This window comes from Gossypium hirsutum, chromosome D07 (assembly GCF_007990345.1).
Source record: "Gossypium hirsutum isolate 1008001.06 chromosome D07, Gossypium_hirsutum_v2.1, whole genome shotgun sequence".
NCBI classification, from domain to species: Eukaryota; Viridiplantae; Streptophyta; class Magnoliopsida; order Malvales; family Malvaceae; genus Gossypium; species Gossypium hirsutum.
Window position 1 is genome coordinate 4,841,316 of NC_053443.1, and position 20,730 is coordinate 4,862,045.

The following is a 20,730-nucleotide window of genomic DNA, read 5'->3' on the forward strand; positions in this document are numbered from 1 at the left end:
TGTCCGTCTTCAAGCACAACTTCAAATGCAATAAACCTAACCCTTTTCAATGCAGGTTGTAGTCTTCAACCCATCTTGAACATGGCGATCGTTGTTGTTTAAAAAAGGGAAATTCATATGTATTTTTATTGGAAAATGAAAAATATATATTTACAATTTTTAAAATTTTTAACTTTTAAGAACCAAGATTAAATTGGTAGAATGTGTAAAATTGAGAGTTAAATTTGTTATTATGCTAATAACAAAAGGCCATAGTGATTTAACGGAAGAATGATCAAAATATTAAATTTCGATAATGTTAGTGACTAAAATAGAAGTTTTTATACTTTAGTGACCAAAATAGAAACATGCTAATAATTGGTGACTGTTTTTAAAGTTTATTCTTTTTTTTTTTAAAGATACCAATTTGAGATATAAAATGTATTTATACCGAGACTAATTTAGAAAGTCTAACAATTGAATATATATTAAAGAGATAAAGCAACATTTAATCTTTTAACTTGGTAATTTTTCTTATCTTAGTCTCTAATTTTTTTTTGTTCCACATTAATTTTGAAATTTTATATTTTTTTCTAATTTTAGTCCATGTGATGATGTGATATTTTCATATTATATCACGCCACCATCTAAAAAATATCGTATCACAAGAACCAAAATTAAGAAAACTTACAAAATTCCAACATTAACATGGACGGAAAAAAAGTTAAAGAACCAAATTTAAAAGAGTCATAAAATTCAAGGACTAAATGTTATATAATCCCTTACTAAAAGAAATGAAGGGTCAATATTTGTCCTTTATGCCGCTTCATGGCGATCACACTTTAGGAAATAAAACTCTATGTAGGAGCGTTGGATACAAAGTGAGAAAATAATCAAACGGTGGGAAACAAATAAATGAGATTTGAAATTCAAATTGTCTTGGTTCCTAATCTATCATTAAAAACAAATCCATAATCACCGCTCTTCAACGGACACCTATTTTTGTTCTTTTTTCTGGAAATCCAAAATTCAAACCTAACCTGGAAAGCTTCGTCTCAATCTCTTTTCCTTAAGGTTTGCTTCTACTTCTTTCTTCTTATTCAATTTCTTGCTATATTTGGCTGACGAGAAAATTCAGGGAAAAGAAACTCTTTTTGTGTGTGTGAAATTTTTGGAATAAATCTTGACTTCTGTTGTTGAGAGATTCATTAATATTTACCTAAAATTCAAATTTGATCTGCAAGAACTTTCTATTTTAAATTTAATTTAGTAAAAAACTGATAGAAATTCAGAGTCCTATAACTTAAGAATTTAGAGCATGAGTGTATGACACTATGACTTAAGTCTAGTAAACATGAAAAGATAAGTGTTGATTTTCATGTCCCAGTCCCAGTCCAAGCTTAAAGTTTCAGGTTATTTACTTAGTGACTGCTCTGCAACTTGTTTTTCCTGCTTCTCAATCTTCCAGCTAAAGTTGATCCTGCTATCTCTAACAATTTTATAAATCTTTTTGTTTCTGAAGGTATTGTTTTGGCAGGAATTGTTCAACATGTCTACTACGCCAAGTGATCCACTTCTTCAAGTGGAAACAACTTGCGGAACCCTTTTATATGAACTTCAGGTATTGTTGAACTTTGTTCACAATGGATACCTTTTATATTTTTTTTTCTTGGATGCCTTTGTATGCACATGTTTTTCTTTTAAAAGCTTGAACATAATCTAATAATATATACGCTTTCATGATTCCTTGAATATATTAGATAATCTGGGATGAAGTTGGGGAGACAGATACTGATCGGGATGAAATGCTGCTTGAGCTTGAACGAGAATGCCTGGAAGTATACAGAAGAAAGGTAGATCAGGCAAATCGCTGTAGAGCTCAGCTAAGACAGACAATTGCTGATTCTGAAGCCGAACTTGCTGCCATCTGTTCAGCAATGGGGGAGAGGCCAGTGCATATTAGGCAGGTAAGAAATGAAAGATGAGAACTTTCCCATTACAATAAACTTTTTACTTATCTTCTGGTTCAAAATTTTCAGTCAGATCAAAATGCTGGAAGCTTGAAGGAGGAACTCAGCAAAATTCTTCCACAATTGGAAGAAATGAAGAAACGGAAAATAGAAAGAAGAAATCAATTTGTACAAGTTTTACAACAGATACAAATTATCACAAATGAGATTTATGGATCAGCCAAATTAGTTTCTTCCAAAGCAGTTGTGGATGAAAGTGACTTGTCCTTAAGGAAGCTTGAAGAATTGCACAGACAGCTCAATGAACTTGAGAAAGAGAAGGTCATCAACCTTCTATTTTTCAATTCTTTATTGATTCCACCTCATTAGCACAAATGCAATATCTTTTCCTTACTGACTGATCTCTTTCTTGTGCAGAATGACCGTTTAAAGCAGGTTGAGGACCACCTTAGCATGTTGAACTCACTCTGCTTGGTGATGGGCATGGATTTCAAGCTCACAGTTGCCGAGGTCCATCCTAGTTTAGGTGACTCCGAACGATTTTGGAGTATTAGTAATAACACAATTGAGCAGTTGGCTACTTTGATTAAAAAGTTACAGGAAGTTAAGATACAGAGGATGCAAAGGGTAAAATTGTTAATTTCTGCACTTTGTAAGCTTCAATATCTCTCTTCCCCACAATCCCTTTTCTCTGACCATAATATGATTCTTTTACCCACGGCAGCTACAAGATCTTGGTACTACCATGTTGGAATTATGGAATCTGATGGATACACCTATTGAGGAGCAACAGATGTTTCAGAATGTTACCTGTAATATAGCTGCTTCAGAACATGAAATTACAGAACCCAACACTCTCTCTGTGGATTTCATCAAATATGTTAGTGATGCATGTTTCAACGCCAGTTTACTGATTTTCTCTTGGTTTAAAGTATCTAAAGGTAGTAGGTGCAGGTTGAGGCAGAAGTTTCTAGGTTGGAAGAGTTAAAGTCTAGCAAAATGAAAGAGCTTGTCCTGAAGAAGAGATTAGAGCTGGAGGAGATATGTAGGAAGACGCACTTGGTCCCAGATTCACAAAGTGCAGTAGAAGATGCCATTGAAGCTATTGAGTCTGGTAACTGCTGATGCTATGTTATATTATTGTCAGCATAGTATCAGTTTAATCTCACTTCCCCTCCCATTCTACCGAAGATCACACTTTCTTTTTTTATCCAGGGGCTGTTGGTGCTGCTACCATACTAGAACAGATTGAACTTCAAATTGCTAAGGTCAAAGAGGAAGCTTTTAGCAGGAGAGAAATACTTGAAAGGGTGGAGAAATGGTTGATGGCTTGTGACGAGGAGTGCTGGCTCGAGGAATATAACAGGGTGGGTGTTTTTGTCATCTGTTGGAGTATAGGCTTTTGTACTTGTAGTGTAATTTCCTTGCTTAATTGTCTGTTAGTCAACAGGATGAAAACCGATATAATGCTGGGAAAGGTGCTCATCTTACACTGAAGCGTGCTGAGAAAGCTCGTTCATTGGTTAATAAACTTCCAGGTAAAAAATACATTCTAGATAAAAGGTTGAGAATGTCAACTTCACATAATGAAGCTTGGAGTTCCTCTCTATCAGTTTCTATTTTCTACCTGTTTTGAGTAATCAGCTAAAACAGTGTTGAAGTTGTTTATCATATTAACCCAGGAATGGTGGAGGCATTGGCTTCAAAGACAATGGCATGGGAAAAGGAAACAGAGGTTGAATTTTTGTATGATGGTGTGAGTACTCTAATAACGTAGGACTTGAACCTTTATGACAAGAGGAGAGAAAGTTGCTTATGCTTTTGGTATCTAACTGACACTTTTACACTGTGCAGATTCGTCTGCTATCTATGCTTGAAGAGTATACTATTTTACAACAAGAGAAAGAGCAAGAACGGCGTAGGTTGCGGGTATGATAGTATGCTTAGTTCCCAATTGCAGTGCATGCGTTAATACTGTTTTACCAAGTTATGGACCAAGGCTTTATGCAAATTATGAACGTTTTCCTTGGTGAAATTTAGCTAATAGTCGGGCATGATTCTTTTTGTGCTCCAGGACCAAAAGAAACTCCAGGGACAGCTAATAGCAGAACAAGAGGCACTGTATGGGTCAAAACCAAGCCCATCAAAGCCCCTGAGTGTCAAAAAGGGTCCTAGGCATTCAACTGGAGGTGCAAGCAGTAGAAGAGTCTCCTTGGGAGGAGCAATGCTGCCTACTCATAAACCTGATTCCCTTCACTCTGCAAAGGCTACTCCCCAAACACTTCATAAGAGGACTGAGAGAATGTTTCAAAATGATCATTTGAATCACCGCCATGACGATGCCATTCCAGCTTTCTCAGCTTGTAAGTTCTCTCTGTCTCTGCTTGTTACAACCAAGAAATATATCTCAATTCTCAACCGCTTTCTAGCGTAATTAGCCATCGAAATCGGTTTCAGCAAAGCTATCTTGGATATTATTAAATGGGAATCAGTTTGAAATTTGTTTCTTCATCCCTTGGTGCCATGAACACAATACTAGGCAGCCAAAAGTTGCTACAATAAGTTTGTTTATCTCCTTGAAACATTCACCGTTTTGCAGTTAGGAGAGGCCTAGACATTGCTGACATTCCTGTAAGAAAGCACTCGTTCAATCTAGTAAATACTAATGAACTAGAATCACCATTGGTTCGTAAGCCGTTCTCACCTATCTCATCCATGGTATCTTCAAAAACCAATATAACAAACACATTAGAAGATGATGGTGAAACTTTACAGAAAATGCAACCGGTTAATTTTCCATACACTACTCCCTCGAAGACAACGTTTTTGGTTGACGAAGAGAACAGAACACCAAAGGCAATGTGTATAGCAGCCATGACTCCAGCATCCACGGTGTCAGTTCCGATGCAGACAGCCATGACTCCTGCTCCATTAATAATACCGTTCGGTAAGCCAGTTCAAGAAATTTCTGAAGAGATAGAGCAATCGTTTGAGGAAAAAAGGCTTGCTTTTGTGCTTGCTGAAACACTACAAGTAACAACATCACTGGTACAAGTATGATGTTTAAGAAAAAACCTTGGTTGAATTGAAACTGAATGAGATTGATTTTATTCTTTTATATATATATATTGTGTTTCTTCTCTGGTTTGTAAGGGGAAAAAGTCAACTATAAATTGGCTGTTGATATGCTATGTATGTTCGTCTCATTTGTACCTTTCACATTTTACTGAATTTTGTTGTTATTTTTATTTTATTTTATCTTTTAGTTGAGGCCGAGGTTGTCCAGGTCACTTGTCACTGCAGTGACTAGGTGACCTTATGTTATTATTAATCTCTCCGACAAAAAAAAAAACTCTCCAAATGGAAGAATATTCAAAATATGTGATATTATTCCGTAAAAGTAGGTTTTTGTATTAAGAGTTAGATTGTATTTTGTTCCATTTACTTAAAATATAGGTAAATTAATCCTTATACACGATAAATTAAAGAGCAAATTGATTGTTTTGTTAAAAATTTCGTCTATTTTACAATTAAAAGCTAATCTATGTATGATAGCATGAGGTACATGTGACATGTTATGTGTAACTATTTTATTATTCTTTTAGTTACATTAGTTTTTAACAGTAGAAATATATAAAATTTTTAATAGGTCGCTTTTTGATTTAAGGTACGATGAGTAATTTCTTCATTTTTTGAATAAAAGAGGCAAAGTACAATTTGACTCTTAATATAAGGGCCTTCCTATATTTTTACCAATATTTTTCTAATTTTTATAAGGTTAGCTCATTTTCTTATTTTAAGTTTTTAAAAAATTATTTAAGAGTTTATATTTTTTAATTTCTATTTTAATGTTTTTCAGGTTTTTTTTTTGTAGATATTGAAGTATAACTTCTCATAAATTAATTTGCTTATTTTTTTTATGTGTTCTTTGGGCAAAAGCAAAGGTGGGGAAGTTGTAAGTTTATTTACTGATTTGAAAATTTTAATTTAGTATAATTATACATCGATAAAAAATATAGTATATATGATTAATATTGATATTGCATCTCGTTTAAAAAAAAGAAAGATATTGCATCATTTTGTATATATTTTTTACATATACAATATACCAACAATTATATTTACTAAATAGTTAAATAATTATTTGAGACTTGAACTTAACAATAATTCTCATATTAGATTTTTTTGTCTAAAGTAGACACGAGCTTAGTAATTGTTCCAATATTAGGACTTGAACTGGGCCATTATTCACATATTGGGAATTGAACTTTTTTTTATTCAAGTTAATCTTTGAACTTAACAATTATTTTTACATTGAGACCTGAACTTTAGGGGTTTCAAAGAAATATCAGGGACTAACTTGGGCCAAAAAAAAATTCAAACTCTAATGTAAGAATAATTGCTAAATTCAAGGACTAATTTGAACAAAAAAATTTTAAACTTCGATATGAAACCATTGTCAAGTTAGGTACTAATTTAAAAAAAAATTGAGAGTAGGTATCAGATTTAAATTTCATAAAGTAATTTAACCCTTTATTAAAAATAACTAAATATTATATAATATTGTAATGCTTTTGACATTTGATATAACGTTTTGGCTTATTTAATTTAATTTAGTATACTAAACTTTATTTAAACTGAAGAGACAACGAAGATGTGAGTAGTTGGAAATTTTCATTTTCTTTCCCCAAATTTCTATCTTTGCTATTTATTAATTCACTTTTATTAAATTTCCAAGACGGACGTGAAACCATTTCCTTAACCAAAATTCATACTCTAAATTTCAAAATTCATACTCTAAATTTTACAGATAAAATAATTGAAGGAGAATAATGTGATTGTTTGGGATGGAAGCCTCTTGTTACTAAGAGATTGTTGGCAAAATATTAATTGAATTCACAATATTAAATCAAATCATATTTTATATATATATATATATATATTTTTTTTTTTTTTGCATTTTTTCTACTTTATTTATTTCTCTTGCAAAACCCTAAATTATTGTTTCCTGAACAAATTCTTGTCTCACACAAAAAGTATAGCATTTGTTCTCTATAATTTCTGGATAATTTTTTTTTTCGATTTTCTGTCAGCGTTTTCAAGCTTTGGCCTCTTTTGGGTGTTCTCAGGAATGGTGAAAATTTAAGCCAAAAAAAAATTGTACTTATATAGAAAAAAAAACCATATGCAATTTCATGTTCATAAAACTGGGTTTGTTTTGATCTTTGAAGTTTTTTTTTTCTTTTTGTAGTAATTCATTTTCAAATTAAATGTTTTGAACCTTCTGATCACTCAGGTTCTGGAAAGGGTTATGATCTATAATGGACAGGTTGGGTTCAGGGTTTTAGGGGTTGGTCAAAAAGCATATATGAATGGAGGAGAAAGAGGGAGGAAGGGTTGGTGTCATAGTGAAAGGAGATGAAGCTGCACCCAGAAGGGAAAATCCCATGTGTTTGGGCGGCAGTAGCGAGATGATGAAGAAAAAACGAGGAAGACCCAGAAAGTATGGTGCAGATGGGTGTTTGGCAATGGCATTGTCAGTAACGCCCATATCATCCTCGATTCCACTGTCTCGAGAGTTTTGGCCTTGGAAACAGGGTGAGATGGTTCAAAAGTCACAACACAAGTATGAAATCGAGAGCAGCCCCCCAGCCCAAGGTACTTTTTATTGGGTATTTAATTTTGTAGTGTTATTGAAACACAAAACTGGTTTGATGATGATGTTGCAAAACATGGGGGAATCTCTGTCTTGTCCCAACTACTGTTACTCACTGCCACTTTCTTTCCTTTATGCTTTATTAGTCTTTTTAGTAGGTAAGGTATATATATATATCTATATCAAGTATTACAGTCCACTTGTGTTAGGAAGTCATAAAAAGGAATAAGTCCTGAATTTTTTTAGTATAGTGGGACTGTAATTTACTTACAAGTTACCAGCCTTCAACCGTTTTGATCTTTGACATGAACCTTGAGGCTATAATTTTGAAAATTAGATTGTTTTCTTACAACGCAATTAACTAATTTGTATATTTTGTTATAGGTGACAAAATTGCATATTTTGTGGGGGCAAATTTCACGTGATCATTGTTAATGCTGGCGAGGTATGTTGTGTAACAAATTTTGTCCCTATAATTAATAAAGAAAGCAAAGTTTTGAGATTCGCATCGCATTTTGCTTCCTCTATTAAAAAATTGAGTAAATTAATAGTCCTTATACATTAAATCAAAAAATATATTGGTCTTTTTGTTAAAAGATACCATTCATTTCTACTGTTAAATATTAATTCATGTACATCACCATAAGGTAAATGTGACATACTGTGTGTTATTGTCTGGTTATTTCATCAACCACACTAGTTTTTAACAATATAAATGCATGAAATTTTTAACAAAAATGATTAAATTATTCTTTGATCTAACATACAAAGACTAATTCGCTAATTTTTTTAGTATGGGGACAAAATGCAATCTGGACTTCTATAGTACTTTTACCTGGCTCTGAAAATGGATGCATGCATGTTACATTGAATGGTAAGATTTTTGTTTTATCTATGGTATTATTTTGGTGGATGCTAATTGCACAATGATCCTGTTTCTTCATTCTGAGAACTGAGAAATTCTTATTCTATGCCCTTCAGCCTTGTGTTTTTCTTTATCTCATACATTTTTTGCGATTGCCATAGGATGTTACGATGAAGGTAATGTCTTTCTCTCAACAAGGAGGTCGTGCGATCTGCATTCTCTCTGCTAATGGCACTATATCAAATGTTACCCTTCGTCAACCTACTTCATCTGGTGGTACTCTCACATATGAGGTGTGTCCCTTTATCCTCTACCATGGGCTTAAACTGCATAAGGATGCATGAAACATTTCTTAATAATCCAGCTTCATGATTTCTACAGGGGTGGTTGGAGATCCTTTCCTTGTCTGACTCATTTATGCCTACCCAGAATGATGGAACCAAGAGTAGATCTGGTGGGATGAGTATTTCTTTGGCAGGTCCAAATGGTCATGTTCTAGGTGGAGGACTTGCTGGTCTGTTGGTAGCTGCTGGTCCTGTGCAGGTAACACCATTGCCATGGCACAACAAATTTGTTGGTATATACTATCACTGTTTAATGCCTGGTTTCTCGAGCCAACAGCTGGTTGTGGGCAGTTTCCTGCCAGGTCATCAGCAGGAGCAGAAGTACAAGCAACAGAGAACTAAAGCTGCTGTTGTAAGCCATACCAGAGAATTTAAGGTGTCGTACGGTGGGGTTATGCCAATTCTCACCTCTGCATCATTCCCTATCCAGGGCTTTAGAGATTCTGCTATTGACAGTAGTAAAACATCTTCAGCCGGAGAGGAATCGAAAGGCCACAGTCTATCGCAGTGTGAGGTTTCCAGTTGTTGATTTTAAGTAGACAAGCAAGTCCATAACAAATATGAGCTCATTGGCTTCTTACGTAGGTTGAGATGGTTTTAACCCATAATTGTACTCTCGTCTTGTTATGATTGAGTAGGATGAGTAGTCATGGTGTATGATTTAGATCTTGTCTTATTGATGTAAAATTTTATAAATGATTTGAAGTTTAAAATGTATGTTGTTTTGGTTATGCTCTATTTAGAAGATTGTATAGTTTTAGTAAAAGTATCATAAATGTCCTGTATTAAAACTCAGGTTGCATTTTGACCCCAACAAAAGAATGAACAAATTAATCCTTGTACAATTGATCAAAAAGTAAATTAGTCTTTTTTATTAAATATCTTATCATTGCATTATTGCCGAATGAAATAATCAGAAAATGACTTATGACGCGCGGTGCAAAGATCAACTTTTAAGTGTAGAAATGAATAAAATTTTTAACAAAAAACTAATTTGCTCTTTAATCTAATAGAACTACCATACCGAAACTAATTTGCCCATTGATCCATGTTTTTAATAGAGAAAGCAAAATGAAATCTGACTCTTAATACAAGTATCTCCGTGCTACTTTTACTCATATTTTTAGAAAAAATGAATGGAAATGAGCGTATGTTCTTAAATTGAACCAGAAAACTTCATACAAATATCAAAAGGATACTTAAAGATGAAGCAGCAGCAACAACTATTTGAAGTTAACAAAGAGTTTGATTAAAAGCAAAAATGCCCCAACAAAGTAAGAAAATAAGGGGTCATAGTTTAATCACCTTTTCCTTTTCTTATTACCAGCAGCACTGCCTTTGTTGAAGCCCCTAGAATCATTAGTGGTTTCAGCAGTGTTCTGTTTCTTCAAGCCTTTCCTTCCTCCAAATCCAAACTTAGAATTCCTGATCTCCCTGTTTTTCATATTCTTACCTTTTCCACCACCATGCTGCTTTGCCTTCCCTCCGGATCGATCCCCAGGTGACACCCCTGGCCTTTTCTTGCTGGATCTCTCGAATGCTTTACCATCTTCAAAACCCAAGTCTAGCTCACTGTCTTTACCACCGGCAGGGAAGCCGCTCTGCTGCCTTTGCTTCCTCCACTTCTTAACAGCCTCGATCTCATGTTTTTTCTGCTTGGCTCTTTCTTTCATCTTCTCAGCTTGAACCTCCTTAGCAATTTTCTTGGCTTCTCTGGCCTTTCTCCTCTCCTCAGCCTCTTCAATCTGTCTCTTCTGTGACAAAAGCCTGCCTTTCACCTTCTGCATATGGGCATCTGTCTTAACCATCTCCGCATAATAATCCGGAGGCCTAAGGAAAGGTAGCTTCATCGACTCAAACTTCTCAAATGCCAACCTTGTCCCCTCCAATGCCTGCGTGTAGAAAGCAAGCTCTCTAGCCAGGTCATCGTTCACATCCACCTCTTTCTCTTGATCAATATCAAGAGAAAGCTTGTGCATCCATTCAACATTTTCCGGCCAGCTGATATCTTCCAGCTTCTCAATAAGCCCATCTCTATTGTATATAGAGTTCTTCGAAGGCTCGGCCAACTTCACATCTTCCTCTTCTGAGTCCGACTCAGATTCAAACTCTTCCTCACTAACATCATCCATAACATCGCTATCATCTTCCATGACATTCTCAACTTCATTACTTCGCAATCCCATTGAATCAAACCTACCATCAAAAAGGGGGAAAATTCAAAAGCTCATATGAAGCACATATGGTTGGGTAATTTCTTATTCCACATAAAGCAACAAGCAACAGCAAATCAAATCCAAAAATTTCCTAAAGAAACTACACGGAAATTAAAAATGGCGTAACATTTTCTAAAACAAAAATCAGGATTTCACATTCAGCCCATAAATATTCCTCAACAGCGAGCAATAGCACAAAACAAAATCTGGATTTAGAGCCACTTTTTACAGAATAAAAATAAAAAATCTTGTTATCTGATATCGATATCAGGCTTGTATTTGTGTTGTTTTTTTCAAAAGAAAATATAAAATCAAGCATATAAACTAAAATCATACCTCAATATTTGGAATCAGTGAAAGGCGAAAACTAGAAGAAAACACTCTGGCTGCAAGCAACATTCCAAACCTCTGCTAAACCCTAAAATTTATATATACTGTATTTTCAGGGTAAAAATACCTCTCCAATCCCTTTCAATTTCGATACTGAACAAATTGGTCCTTTCAAAAAAAATTGGAACAATTTAATTCCCTTAATTATGAAAATGAACAATTAATCAAATAATTAATATTTTTTGTTAAATATAATTTTGATTGATATAATAATAAATTAAGCCCTCAATATTTACATATATTATCAATTTGATCATGATTCTAAAAAGTTTATTTGAAAATAATGAATTAAATTTAAAAAATCTAAAACATTCAAATATATATAAAAAACTTTATCTTCAAAAATAATTATAAAATAGATAAAATGTATAAACTTTGAGGACTAAATTTGTTATTATACCAATTAAATTATGTAAAATTTATGTGATTAATTATCTTTAGATTCTTATTTTCGGAAATTAAATTACTTTAATTTATTTATAGGGACTAATTTATTCAATATCAAATTTGAGAGAAATTGGAAAAAAAAATTTATTTACTTTTAGCTCTAGGGTAGTTTAGGAATTTTAAAAACTTATTATAATTAACTTTGATTTGGTTATGTAAAGTCTACTAAAAAATTGAACTTACGTTGTTAGTTTATTACTTAAGGGTGCTCATCTTACAACTAACGTAGTGGGTTTAAGTCCTAGAAATCGTTTGCTTGTATTATATATGTGTTGATAATGTTTGCTCCTGTAAATAGTTTGAGAGTTATATATATATATAAAAGAGTACTAGAAAGGTAAAATTATATGGTATTATTGAGGTTTTTAAAACTTAATATGTATGTTGACACTATTTTTTGGATGAAAAACGAGGTCGACTTGGATTTTAAAAAAAATGAAACGGGAGTCGCCACCAATCTTTTTTTTTATGAGGTGTGATTGGATCACCTCGAAAAGTGGTTGTTTTTAATAAACGGTTTGATTTTATTAAAACAACAAGTTTGGTCCACGAAATTCAGAAAAACGGGTTCGGGAGTCGGTTACGCACGAGGAAGGATTAGCACCCTCGATACGCCCAAAATTGGTACCTAGTTGATTATTTAGGGTCTGTTTGATTGCCAGTAAAATATTTTTCGTAAAATGATTTCTGGAAAATGTTTTACTTTTCTGTAAAATGATTTACTGGAAAATATTTTCTGGTGTTTGATTGAATCTGTGTAAAATATTTTCTGCAGCTTGGCAGATTTTTTGAAAATATTTTTCGGAAAAGTTGTTTTTACATATATTAATATATATTAATAAATTTTTATATTTTAAATTATTTTTACATATATTGCAATGATTTATTTATAATAATACTCAATTATTAAGCTACAATATTAATCGTTATAAATTGAAAAAAATTAATATCAAATAAATTATTTGTAATTGTGTTAAAAAACAAGTATTGAATAATTAAAAAAACAAGTTACTTGAAAATCGATAAACAGAAGCAGTTTTCTATCGGAAATGAAGGAAGGAATGAAGGAGGCGATAGAGAGAAGAGCACAGAAAATGTCTTACGGAAATTGAAAGGGTAAGATATTTTCCCTAAAATGTAACCCATTTTCCCTTGTTTTGGAGTTCATTTTCCAAATGGAAAATGTTTTCCGCCAATCAAACGCTGAAAAAGTTGGAAATGATTTTCCGAAAAATCAATGCCGTCAATCAAACAGACCCTTAATGTCTTAATGTCGAAGAGTGAAAACTTTGAAGAATTTAAAAATAGGATCCTTGTATTAAAACGTTAAAAATTTTCAAGAAAATGGGGCATATTTCACGTTATTCGAGAAAGAGAATCATATCCAGTAAGTTAGGACACAATGTCTCGAATTCCCAATACGCGAATGAAAAATGCTTATGTAAAAGATATTTTAGCTATCTCGGGATTTAAAAAATATATCACGCCCAGTAAGTTAGGACACGATCTTTTCTTAATTCTCGAGATCGTTTAAAACTTGAGTTTGAAAAAATTCGTGTATTTAGATTTATTATGAAAGTCGAAACCCAGTAAGTTAGGGTACGATCTTCTCGAATCTAAACACGAGAAATGCCGTTTATTTAAACGAATTTTGATATACTGAGTAAAATAAAACATGATATCGTAATGAAAAGAATGCGAGAATAAATCATATTGTTGTTATGCATGGCAGAACCATAATGAATACGAAAGTATAAAAATGATACGAGAAATAGCACAATACAAAATAAATAAAAGGTCAAATCTACAACATACAAAATAACAACGTATATAAACGAATAAAATTAAAACATTCATGAAAATAAAATAAATAAATAATGAATACAATTAAAAATGTAAAGAGATATATATATGTACATAGATATAAATTAAAATATGTATGTATATGTGAATTATAAAATATATATAATATATTTTAAAATATAAAGAATATATAAATATGTATATATATAAAAAAATATGTACATATACGTATGTATATAAAAATTATGAAATATGAAGAATATAAACAAAATGTATATTTTTTGAAAGTATATATATATGTGTATATATAATAAAGGCGTATGAAAGCATATTTATATATGTAAGTATATATATATTTATAGATGTAAGTATATAATAAAGGCGTATGAAAGCATATTTATATACATGTATTTTAAAAAAATGTGTATAGATATCTATAGATGTGCAAAAGTATGAGTATTTATGTAGATGTTAAATAAGCTATAAAAATATATGTACGTTTGTATATATATAAAAATAAATTATTATAAGATATGGACATACATAATGTATATATATATAGAATAAAAATGAAGAAATAAATATAAAGCTAATTAATATGTTAATATAATAGTAACAAATAAATAAAAGGTAAAAAAGGGAAAATAAAACTAATAATAAGAAGAAGAAGAAGAAGAAGAAGAAGAAGAAGAAGAAGACGCTAAATAATGAAATTGCTAAAACATGGTCTAAATCGAAATAAAAACGAAAATACTGGGCGAAATCGAAATAAAAAAGCAAAAGAGGATTAAATTGCAACTCCCGCCAAACAGAGAGGGACCAAAACAGAAAATAGCAGCGCAGCAGTGGACTAACTTGAAACAAACATAAAACTTTGTGGCCAAATTAAAAATAAAAGAAAATAGCGAAAAGGGGCCAAATTGCGACACGCTTCAAAGTCAGAGGGACTGCGCGCGAAAATAACCCATTCTAAGAAAACACGCGGATCCTCCCCCTTGGGTCGGGTCACCGCGCGGGTCAAGGCCAAAACGGCGTCGTTTTGGCACTTGACCCCTAAGGGTAAAACGGCGCCGTTTTGTGAGGGTTATTTAAACCCAAATTTTTTTTAAATCTTCATTTTCTTCTTCTCCTTATAAAGAACTGAAAAAAAACCTCTCCCCCCTTTTTCGTCCGGCCATGGTCCGGCCATATGAGCCACCGTCAACCCCGCCACGAGCGGTGGTCGGAGGCGCGCAAAATAGGGCCTTTTCGGCTCCTTTTCGAAGTCGGTAGCTTCTAGGCCGTGGATCTAAGGCCGAAACTTGCGAAAGACGAATAAAAAACGCAAAAACGGAAGCGAAACCACTCGACTTCCCCTCATCCGGCGCGGTGTTAAAAGAAAGGTAACCCCCTTTTTCTTATTGTACTATATTTATTTATATAAATGTAAACGAAAATAAAAGAGAACAAAATAAAAATAAAATCTTCCAAACTGAAAAGAAGAGAAAAAAACCTTGAATCTGTTTTTTTATATTTTTCAATTGAATCCTTTTTTTGATACAAAAGTAACCAGAAGAAGAAAAAAGAAGGTTACATATTCGGCTTTTATAGTCGATTCTCTACTGCTTTTGTTCTTTGCTCTCTGTTTCTTTGTTTTGTTTCTCCCTTGCAGGTGACGGCGCAAGTGGTGGTGGTGACGTGACTGCGGGAGGCGCCGATGGGATGGTGGCGGCGTCAGAAGGCCAAAAGTCAAGGGGCGGCAGTGCCTAGGTACGGCGCTAGGGTTTCTTTTCTGAAACCCTAGCCTGATTTTTTTGGGGAAATTGAGCCTTAGTTGAATTGGGCCTCGGGTTAGTGGGTTAATTGGGTTTGGGTCTGGTTAATTGTAATTGGGCTGGGGTTTGGGCTGGTAGTTGGTGGGTTTAGTTTGGGAATTGTTTTTGGGCAGGTTCTGTAATGGGCTAGGCTAGTCGGGTTTATTTTTGGGTCTGTTATTGGGCTAAAATTTTGAGTTGTTGGGCCGCGGGCTAAATTTGGCTTTGTACAATGTATATTATATTTTATTTAGATTTAATGGTAAAACAGAAAACTTTTAGGAAAAAATAAAAGAAATTTTCTGCTTGTATTATGTACATGTTCGTAATAATTTGCTTTTGTAAATGGTGTGCGAATTATATATATTATAAGAATATTAGAAAGGTAAAATTATTTTTTTTTAAAAGTAAATATGATATTATAAAGGTTTTCAAAACTCAATATATATTATATTATTTTTTATTTAAATTTAATGAAAAAAAATCTCAGTGAAAAATATAAAAAATCATTTGAGTCCCAATAAAAATTTCCACCCAATTTAACTCTTATTTCTGGAAAAGTTAAGCATTTGATTAACCATTTTTTTTTACTTGGCTGACAGTCAAAGGGAAATCTGACACGTGGTCACCAGTGCAATGACATGGCACAAAGCTGATGTGGATTTTAAACAGCCATTAAATCATTAAAATTAATTAAATAATTAAGTAAAATCAAAGGAAAGACATGTCCCGATACGAAAGAGAGTATAACAAAAATCTCCTCTCTTTTTTTCTTTTTTGTTTTAAGTATTTGCTAGTGATGGTTAATATATATTACTTCTTTCATAAAGTTATAGAATAATTTTGTTAAATTTCTTCAAGAAAAGCAATCTATCAACACTAAGCATATGATTGGAGAAAACGAAAATTTTTGTATTTTCTTCAAAAAGTTTCATTTGGGTATGATAATAATAAAAGTGTACTTCTACGGTAGAAATCGAAAATAATATTATTGATGAAATAATTAAATATTCATAAATAATGAAATGAATATAGAAGATAGCTTAATTTTACCCAAAAAAAAAAGTGTGACAAGGAACTTTAGTGAATATGCAACTCTTGATGGTAGGAAATATAACATTATATAGTAAACAATAAATAAATAAAAACAATTTCTACGAGAATAATTTAATAAAATGTACTTTTATTAAAAAATAATAAAATATTATCAAACAAGATAATGAAACATATTTTAAGATATGTTAAGTAATTTAAATAGTGAATAATCCTATTGTAAAAAACAATCAAATATTCTCAGATACAATATCACAAAAAGTAGAACAGCTATCAATATATATTAGAAAGCAAGCTATCAATCTTTCAATCCGCTACAACAGCTCATTTCTCTCTGTGACTCTAATAAAGGGTATAAACAAAGGGACTAGCTATCGCCTCAAGTCGGACCAAGCCATGCATCTCTGTCTCTAATATGTTACCTGTTTCATTCACTTACAAAGGCACAATCATGTGGGAGTTTCTCACTGAAACCACATCTATCCTTGTCATGGAAAGTTTTGATGACCCTCAAAGTCTCTTCTTATAATCTCCAGCACTAATTCATTCCAGGTATCAACAGGACCTGGCATGCACCAGTGCAAGCAATCTTGAGGTGGAGGCTTTCCGTTTGGGCCAACTTTTGTGATCTTATTTGGATCAGGGCTTCGATAAGGGCCTGGATGCCCATCATGTCGATACCCAAACACTTTGGTAATATCCATCATCCTCAACTTGGACTTATTCGTCGCTTTCTTAACAGCAAGTTCAAAACCCATCACTTGTTTCTTATGCATTATACTCGTAAAGCCATTTTCCACTAGTTCATCAGTTGCAAGAGGCTTTACCTTTCCGGTACATGATCCACCTGTATTCCAAGCTCCACCTTCATAATGGTCAGGAGAAAAGGAACGTACAATAGTCAGGCCTGTGTAATTAGGATGTGTAACAAGAGCAGACAGAATTGTCTCAACAGATATTCCAAATGCGTCAACATTATTGACCTTCATAGGACGAGAACGATCCGGCCACCATAATTGTCCTCCCACAATCTCATTGTTCAATACATAGACAGACTGTTTGGCAAACCAATGGCCAGAAGAAAGAACAATCACATCAAACTTTGGGATGAGTTCCATCAAGTTGTCATCAGGAGCATCGAGATGCAGCTTGGTAACACCTTTGGGAGCAAAGTCAAATTTTTCATTAGTTTGACGGACAAGCCAGGAGGACCATACCCGGACAATCATTACAGATGTAGACTTGAAATACCATCGATGCATTCTTCGGTTTCCTCGATTTTTTGGAACTTCAACCTGAAATTATCCCAAATTTTTCTTTCATGAGAAACCAGTATTAAGGAAGAAAAGAGTCCAAAAGATCAATCTATATCATGAAAATAGGTGCACAGAGTACATATCTAGTTTCTCACACTTGAAGAATACAAAGTGATAGAAAATTACTAATATATGAAACCTCTAAGCCACAAGAGCCTATCACAAAGCTACCATTTTTCTAATATTTTTAAGCTAAGAAAAATCTGAAGAAAGCAAACAACCAGTTAAAAGAAACCAGAGTTCTTCCCTTTGTTAGAAAAATTATGGTGCAAACTTGCACCAATCTCAGAGTTTGACAATGTTTTGTCTTCAGAAATAACTGGCAGTTTAGAATTCAAGGTACTTGCCTGCCAGAGAAGACACACCATTGATTCCATCTGATTTCGAGCAACAGAATCACCAATGAAAGCAAGTGTCTTTCCTCTCATCAACTCTAGAAACTTCTTAGCATCAAATCTGGGAAGGGCACATTGAGAGGGTTTCCAACGCCAATTCTCATAATCCTTGTCAGGCCTCCCATTACCCTGGCAATTCTGCATCTGTGTTATGATAGGGCAAGAGGAGTTGGTGTATGATGGCCCTTGTGGATCATAGAACCACTTTCCATCGTACAGATCACAGCCTAGAGCAACCAATCAAAATGAGAATCAGAACATCAAAAAGGGACTGGAAGAGAAGATAGGATGCAAATACTTAAGGAAGACTTCAAAAAGAACATTGTCTCCCACACAAAGAAAACAGGGATCAATATAGCTGACAAGATGCCTATGGAACTTTATCTCTCTCATTTTCTTCTGTAAATAATCATATAGTTTAATAGCAGTTTATTAGCACATCAAGAAAATTATGATTAAATTAAAAGAAGTATTATCAGATATTTCAAATAGCAAGTACAGAATTGGGACTTCCACATTTAAATGCATCAATTTCTGAACAATGCCACACAAAATAGATAATTGACCACAAAACATTTCAATATTCACATTCTGCGTATCTTCCCTCAGCTTTGAGAAACTTTGTACCATAATCTGGGGAATAAAAGGTAAGCAAGACGTAAGCGTTGAACAAACTTGACACTAGTCTTGATAAATAAACCATGTAATAGAAAGATACCATGTTAGAGATCTTCCATAAACCTCTTAGAGAATATAATAAACCAGCATCACCAGGTTCCTATATGGAACCAGTAAAAGATGCAGATTCCAGCTCTACTTTAGCAAAAGCAACAAAAAAAGAAGAAGTATGCAAGGTAATAATTGATCTAAAATCAGATGTTACATCAAACTGAGAGTAAAAGAATACTACCTGAATCAACTGAATTGTTCTCAGATGTATTGCTAGATGCAGAACTGGAAGTGTCCACCTTCTTTTCTGTTGGTCTAGACAATGACTCTGAAAGCTGTCCAGGTTTCTCCAGCACCCCATTTTTTCTTGAATTAAGAGAACCTTTTTGAGAAGTAGGCAGCTTTTCATTAGACTCGGATTGCAATGTATCCTTATCAAGAAAAGATATAATGGATACTAGTGCATTTTCATTATTATCAACAACAGAGTTATTTGAACTCATTGTAAGCAATTTTACATTATATGATCTTAATCTACATTCTTATCAGCACTTTGATCAGAAATAGAAGCAGGCAAAACTACAAAATGTTGATTGAAACAAGTTTATAAGAACGGTACCTGACTCAACTGAATTGCTCTCAGATGCATTGCTAGATGCAGAACTTGAAGTGCTCACCTTCTTTTCTGTTGCTCCAAACGAAGATTCTGGAAGCTGTACAGGTTCCTCCGGTATCTCATTTCTTCTTAAATCAACTGAATCTTTTGTAGTAGGCAGTTGCTTGTTAGACTCCGATCGCAATGAATCCTTATCAACAGAAGATCTAATGGATACTTGTGCATCTTCACTATTATCAACACCAGAACTATTTGAAGTCATTGTGAGCTGTTCTAAACTCGACCCTGATACATCCTTAGCAGGCAAAACTATTTTCCTATTGACACCAGAAATATACTCACTAACAGTTGAAGTGATAGGATATGAAACCAGAAGCCAAGAAGCAAAAATTAAGAACATTGCTAGTAATGCCATTGAAGCTGCAATGAAGGAAACGCCCCGTGGGAAAGCAGCCATTTTAAGAGAAGTTTTTGAGGAAGCCAATGTCATGGTAAAAGTAGTAGAAAAGAATCGTTTAACATGAAATGTTTGAATACCAGCAACCTGACTAAACTGTCATAGATTGAAACGCTCGAATTTGTGATTTTGGAAATGCCCCACCAATACCAGACCTGTAAATTGGTAATTAAATGCAGGATTATGGGTTTAAAAGGGTTGAATTCCTCCTCCAATCCTGAGAAAAAGATAAACCTACAAAATCAGAAAACAAGAAGCGTGGTCAAACACGGAAATTCCCAAAATTAGGAAAATCATAAAACTACTAAAGGAAATAGTAGACATCTTTCAACATACTTTCAAAATGGGAAACTTTTTTTGTGTTTGATGAAAGAAGATAAGCACACAATTAAAGCATAATTAAATATAATGAACCCCCCCCCCCAATTTATCAAAATCCAAATAATATAAAATAAAAAATTGAATGCCGATATGGAATTCCAAAAAAGAAATCCGAAATCCAACCTCGAACTTACAATGTTCATAGAACAAGATAGGAAGGAGAAAACTTTTTTTTTTTTTTGGTGCGATTTTAGAGAGAGAAAAAAATTGGCTCGGATCGGGCGAAGGGAATTTATTAAACAATTTGGAGTATAGAATTTCTTTTAAAAAAAATTTGTTGGGGATTTTGTGCTCCACCTTATTTCTCTTATTAAACACTGCCATTTACAACCCCTTTTTTTTTCATTTTTTTTTTTGTCAGAGATTGTCCTCGAGTTTTC

The 20,730-nt window shown here is 33.4% G+C and overlaps 3 protein-coding genes, 1 long non-coding RNA gene and 1 pseudogene across 11 annotated transcripts; 3 read left to right on the top strand and 2 right to left on the bottom strand.

The window, feature by feature from the left end:
* Positions 1 to 870: 870 nt before the first annotated feature.
* LOC107953662 (65-kDa microtubule-associated protein 3) lies at positions 871 to 5,219 on the top strand. 5 transcript variants are annotated; one of them, XM_041097158.1, is made up of 14 exons: positions 883 to 1,053; positions 1,517 to 1,600; positions 1,740 to 1,946; positions 2,019 to 2,270; positions 2,367 to 2,576; positions 2,674 to 2,829; positions 2,904 to 3,063; positions 3,165 to 3,316; positions 3,400 to 3,487; positions 3,632 to 3,705; positions 3,804 to 3,878; positions 4,024 to 4,312; positions 4,549 to 4,634; positions 4,725 to 5,219. In XM_041097158.1, exons 2-14 carry the CDS (start codon positions 1,529 to 1,531, stop codon positions 5,007 to 5,009), a joined length of 2,106 nt encoding a protein of 701 aa, XP_040953092.1. In that variant the 5' UTR covers positions 883 to 1,053; positions 1,517 to 1,528; the 3' UTR covers positions 5,010 to 5,219. The 5 variants fall into 5 exon arrangements, with proteins under 5 accessions (XP_016744522.1, XP_040953092.1, XP_016744524.1 ...); XM_016889035.2 differs by having other exon boundaries at positions 884 to 1,053; positions 1,502 to 1,600; XM_016889033.2 differs by having other exon boundaries at positions 871 to 1,053; positions 1,502 to 1,600; positions 4,549 to 5,219.
* A 1,484-nt stretch (positions 5,220 to 6,703) lies between these two features.
* On the top strand, positions 6,704 to 9,545 carry LOC107953660 (AT-hook motif nuclear-localized protein 6-like; annotated as a pseudogene).
* Positions 9,546 to 9,949: 404 nt separating this feature from the next.
* On the bottom strand, positions 9,950 to 11,488 carry LOC107953661 (probable rRNA-processing protein EBP2 homolog). Its single transcript, XM_016889032.2, has 2 exons — positions 11,367 to 11,488; positions 9,950 to 11,010 (listed from the first exon to the last, which is right to left on the bottom strand). Exon 2 carries the CDS (start codon positions 10,998 to 11,000, stop codon positions 10,116 to 10,118), a length of 885 nt encoding a protein of 294 aa, XP_016744521.2. The 5' UTR covers positions 11,001 to 11,010; positions 11,367 to 11,488; the 3' UTR covers positions 9,950 to 10,115.
* A 3,322-nt stretch (positions 11,489 to 14,810) lies between these two features.
* Positions 14,811 to 15,761, top strand: LOC121219277 (uncharacterized). Its single transcript, XR_005915943.1, has 2 exons — positions 14,811 to 15,052; positions 15,322 to 15,761. It is a non-coding gene; the product is annotated as an uncharacterized lncRNA (long non-coding RNA).
* Positions 15,762 to 16,709: 948 nt separating this feature from the next.
* Positions 16,710 to 20,730, bottom strand: LOC107953659 (protein trichome birefringence-like 18). 4 transcript variants are annotated; one of them, XM_016889031.2, is made up of 5 exons: positions 20,648 to 20,730; positions 19,516 to 20,203; positions 19,138 to 19,278; positions 18,180 to 18,454; positions 16,710 to 17,811 (listed from the first exon to the last, which is right to left on the bottom strand). In XM_016889031.2, the coding sequence occupies exons 2-5, from the start codon at positions 20,000 to 20,002 to the stop codon at positions 17,005 to 17,007; spliced, it is 1,710 nt and encodes a 569-aa protein (XP_016744520.1). In that variant the 5' UTR covers positions 20,003 to 20,203; positions 20,648 to 20,730; the 3' UTR covers positions 16,710 to 17,004. The 4 variants fall into 4 exon arrangements, with proteins under 4 accessions (XP_016744520.1, XP_016744517.1, XP_016744519.1 ...); XM_016889028.2 differs by having other exon boundaries at positions 20,485 to 20,726; XM_016889030.2 differs by lacking the exon at positions 20,648 to 20,730 and adding an exon at positions 20,474 to 20,639.

Excerpts from the sequence above, each read along its gene's own strand:
- LOC107953662 (XM_016889033.2), top strand. The coding sequence starts at position 1,529 with ATGTCTACTACGCCAAGTGATCCACTTCTTCAAGTGGAAACAACTTGC. Across the intron at positions 1,601-1,739 it reads CCCTTTTATATGAACTTCAG|ATAATCTGGGATGAAGTTGG; the intron begins GTATTGTTGAAC and ends TGAATATATTAG. Across the intron at positions 3,317-3,399 it reads GGCTCGAGGAATATAACAGG|GATGAAAACCGATATAATGC; the intron begins GTGGGTGTTTTT and ends GTTAGTCAACAG.
- LOC107953661 (XM_016889032.2), bottom strand. The coding sequence starts at position 11,000 with ATGGGATTGCGAAGTAATGAAGTTGAGAATGTCATGGAAGATGATAGC.
- LOC107953659 (XM_016889031.2), bottom strand. The coding sequence starts at position 20,002 with ATGACATTGGCTTCCTCAAAAACTTCTCTTAAAATGGCTGCTTTCCCA. Across the intron at positions 19,279-19,515 it reads GAGCAATTCAGTTGAGTCAG|GTTCTCTTAATTCAAGAAAA; the intron begins GTACCGTTCTTA and ends CTTCTCAAAAAG. Across the intron at positions 17,812-18,179 it reads TGGTGTGTCTTCTCTGGCAG|GTTGAAGTTCCAAAAAATCG; the intron begins GCAAGTACCTTG and ends GGATAATTTCAG.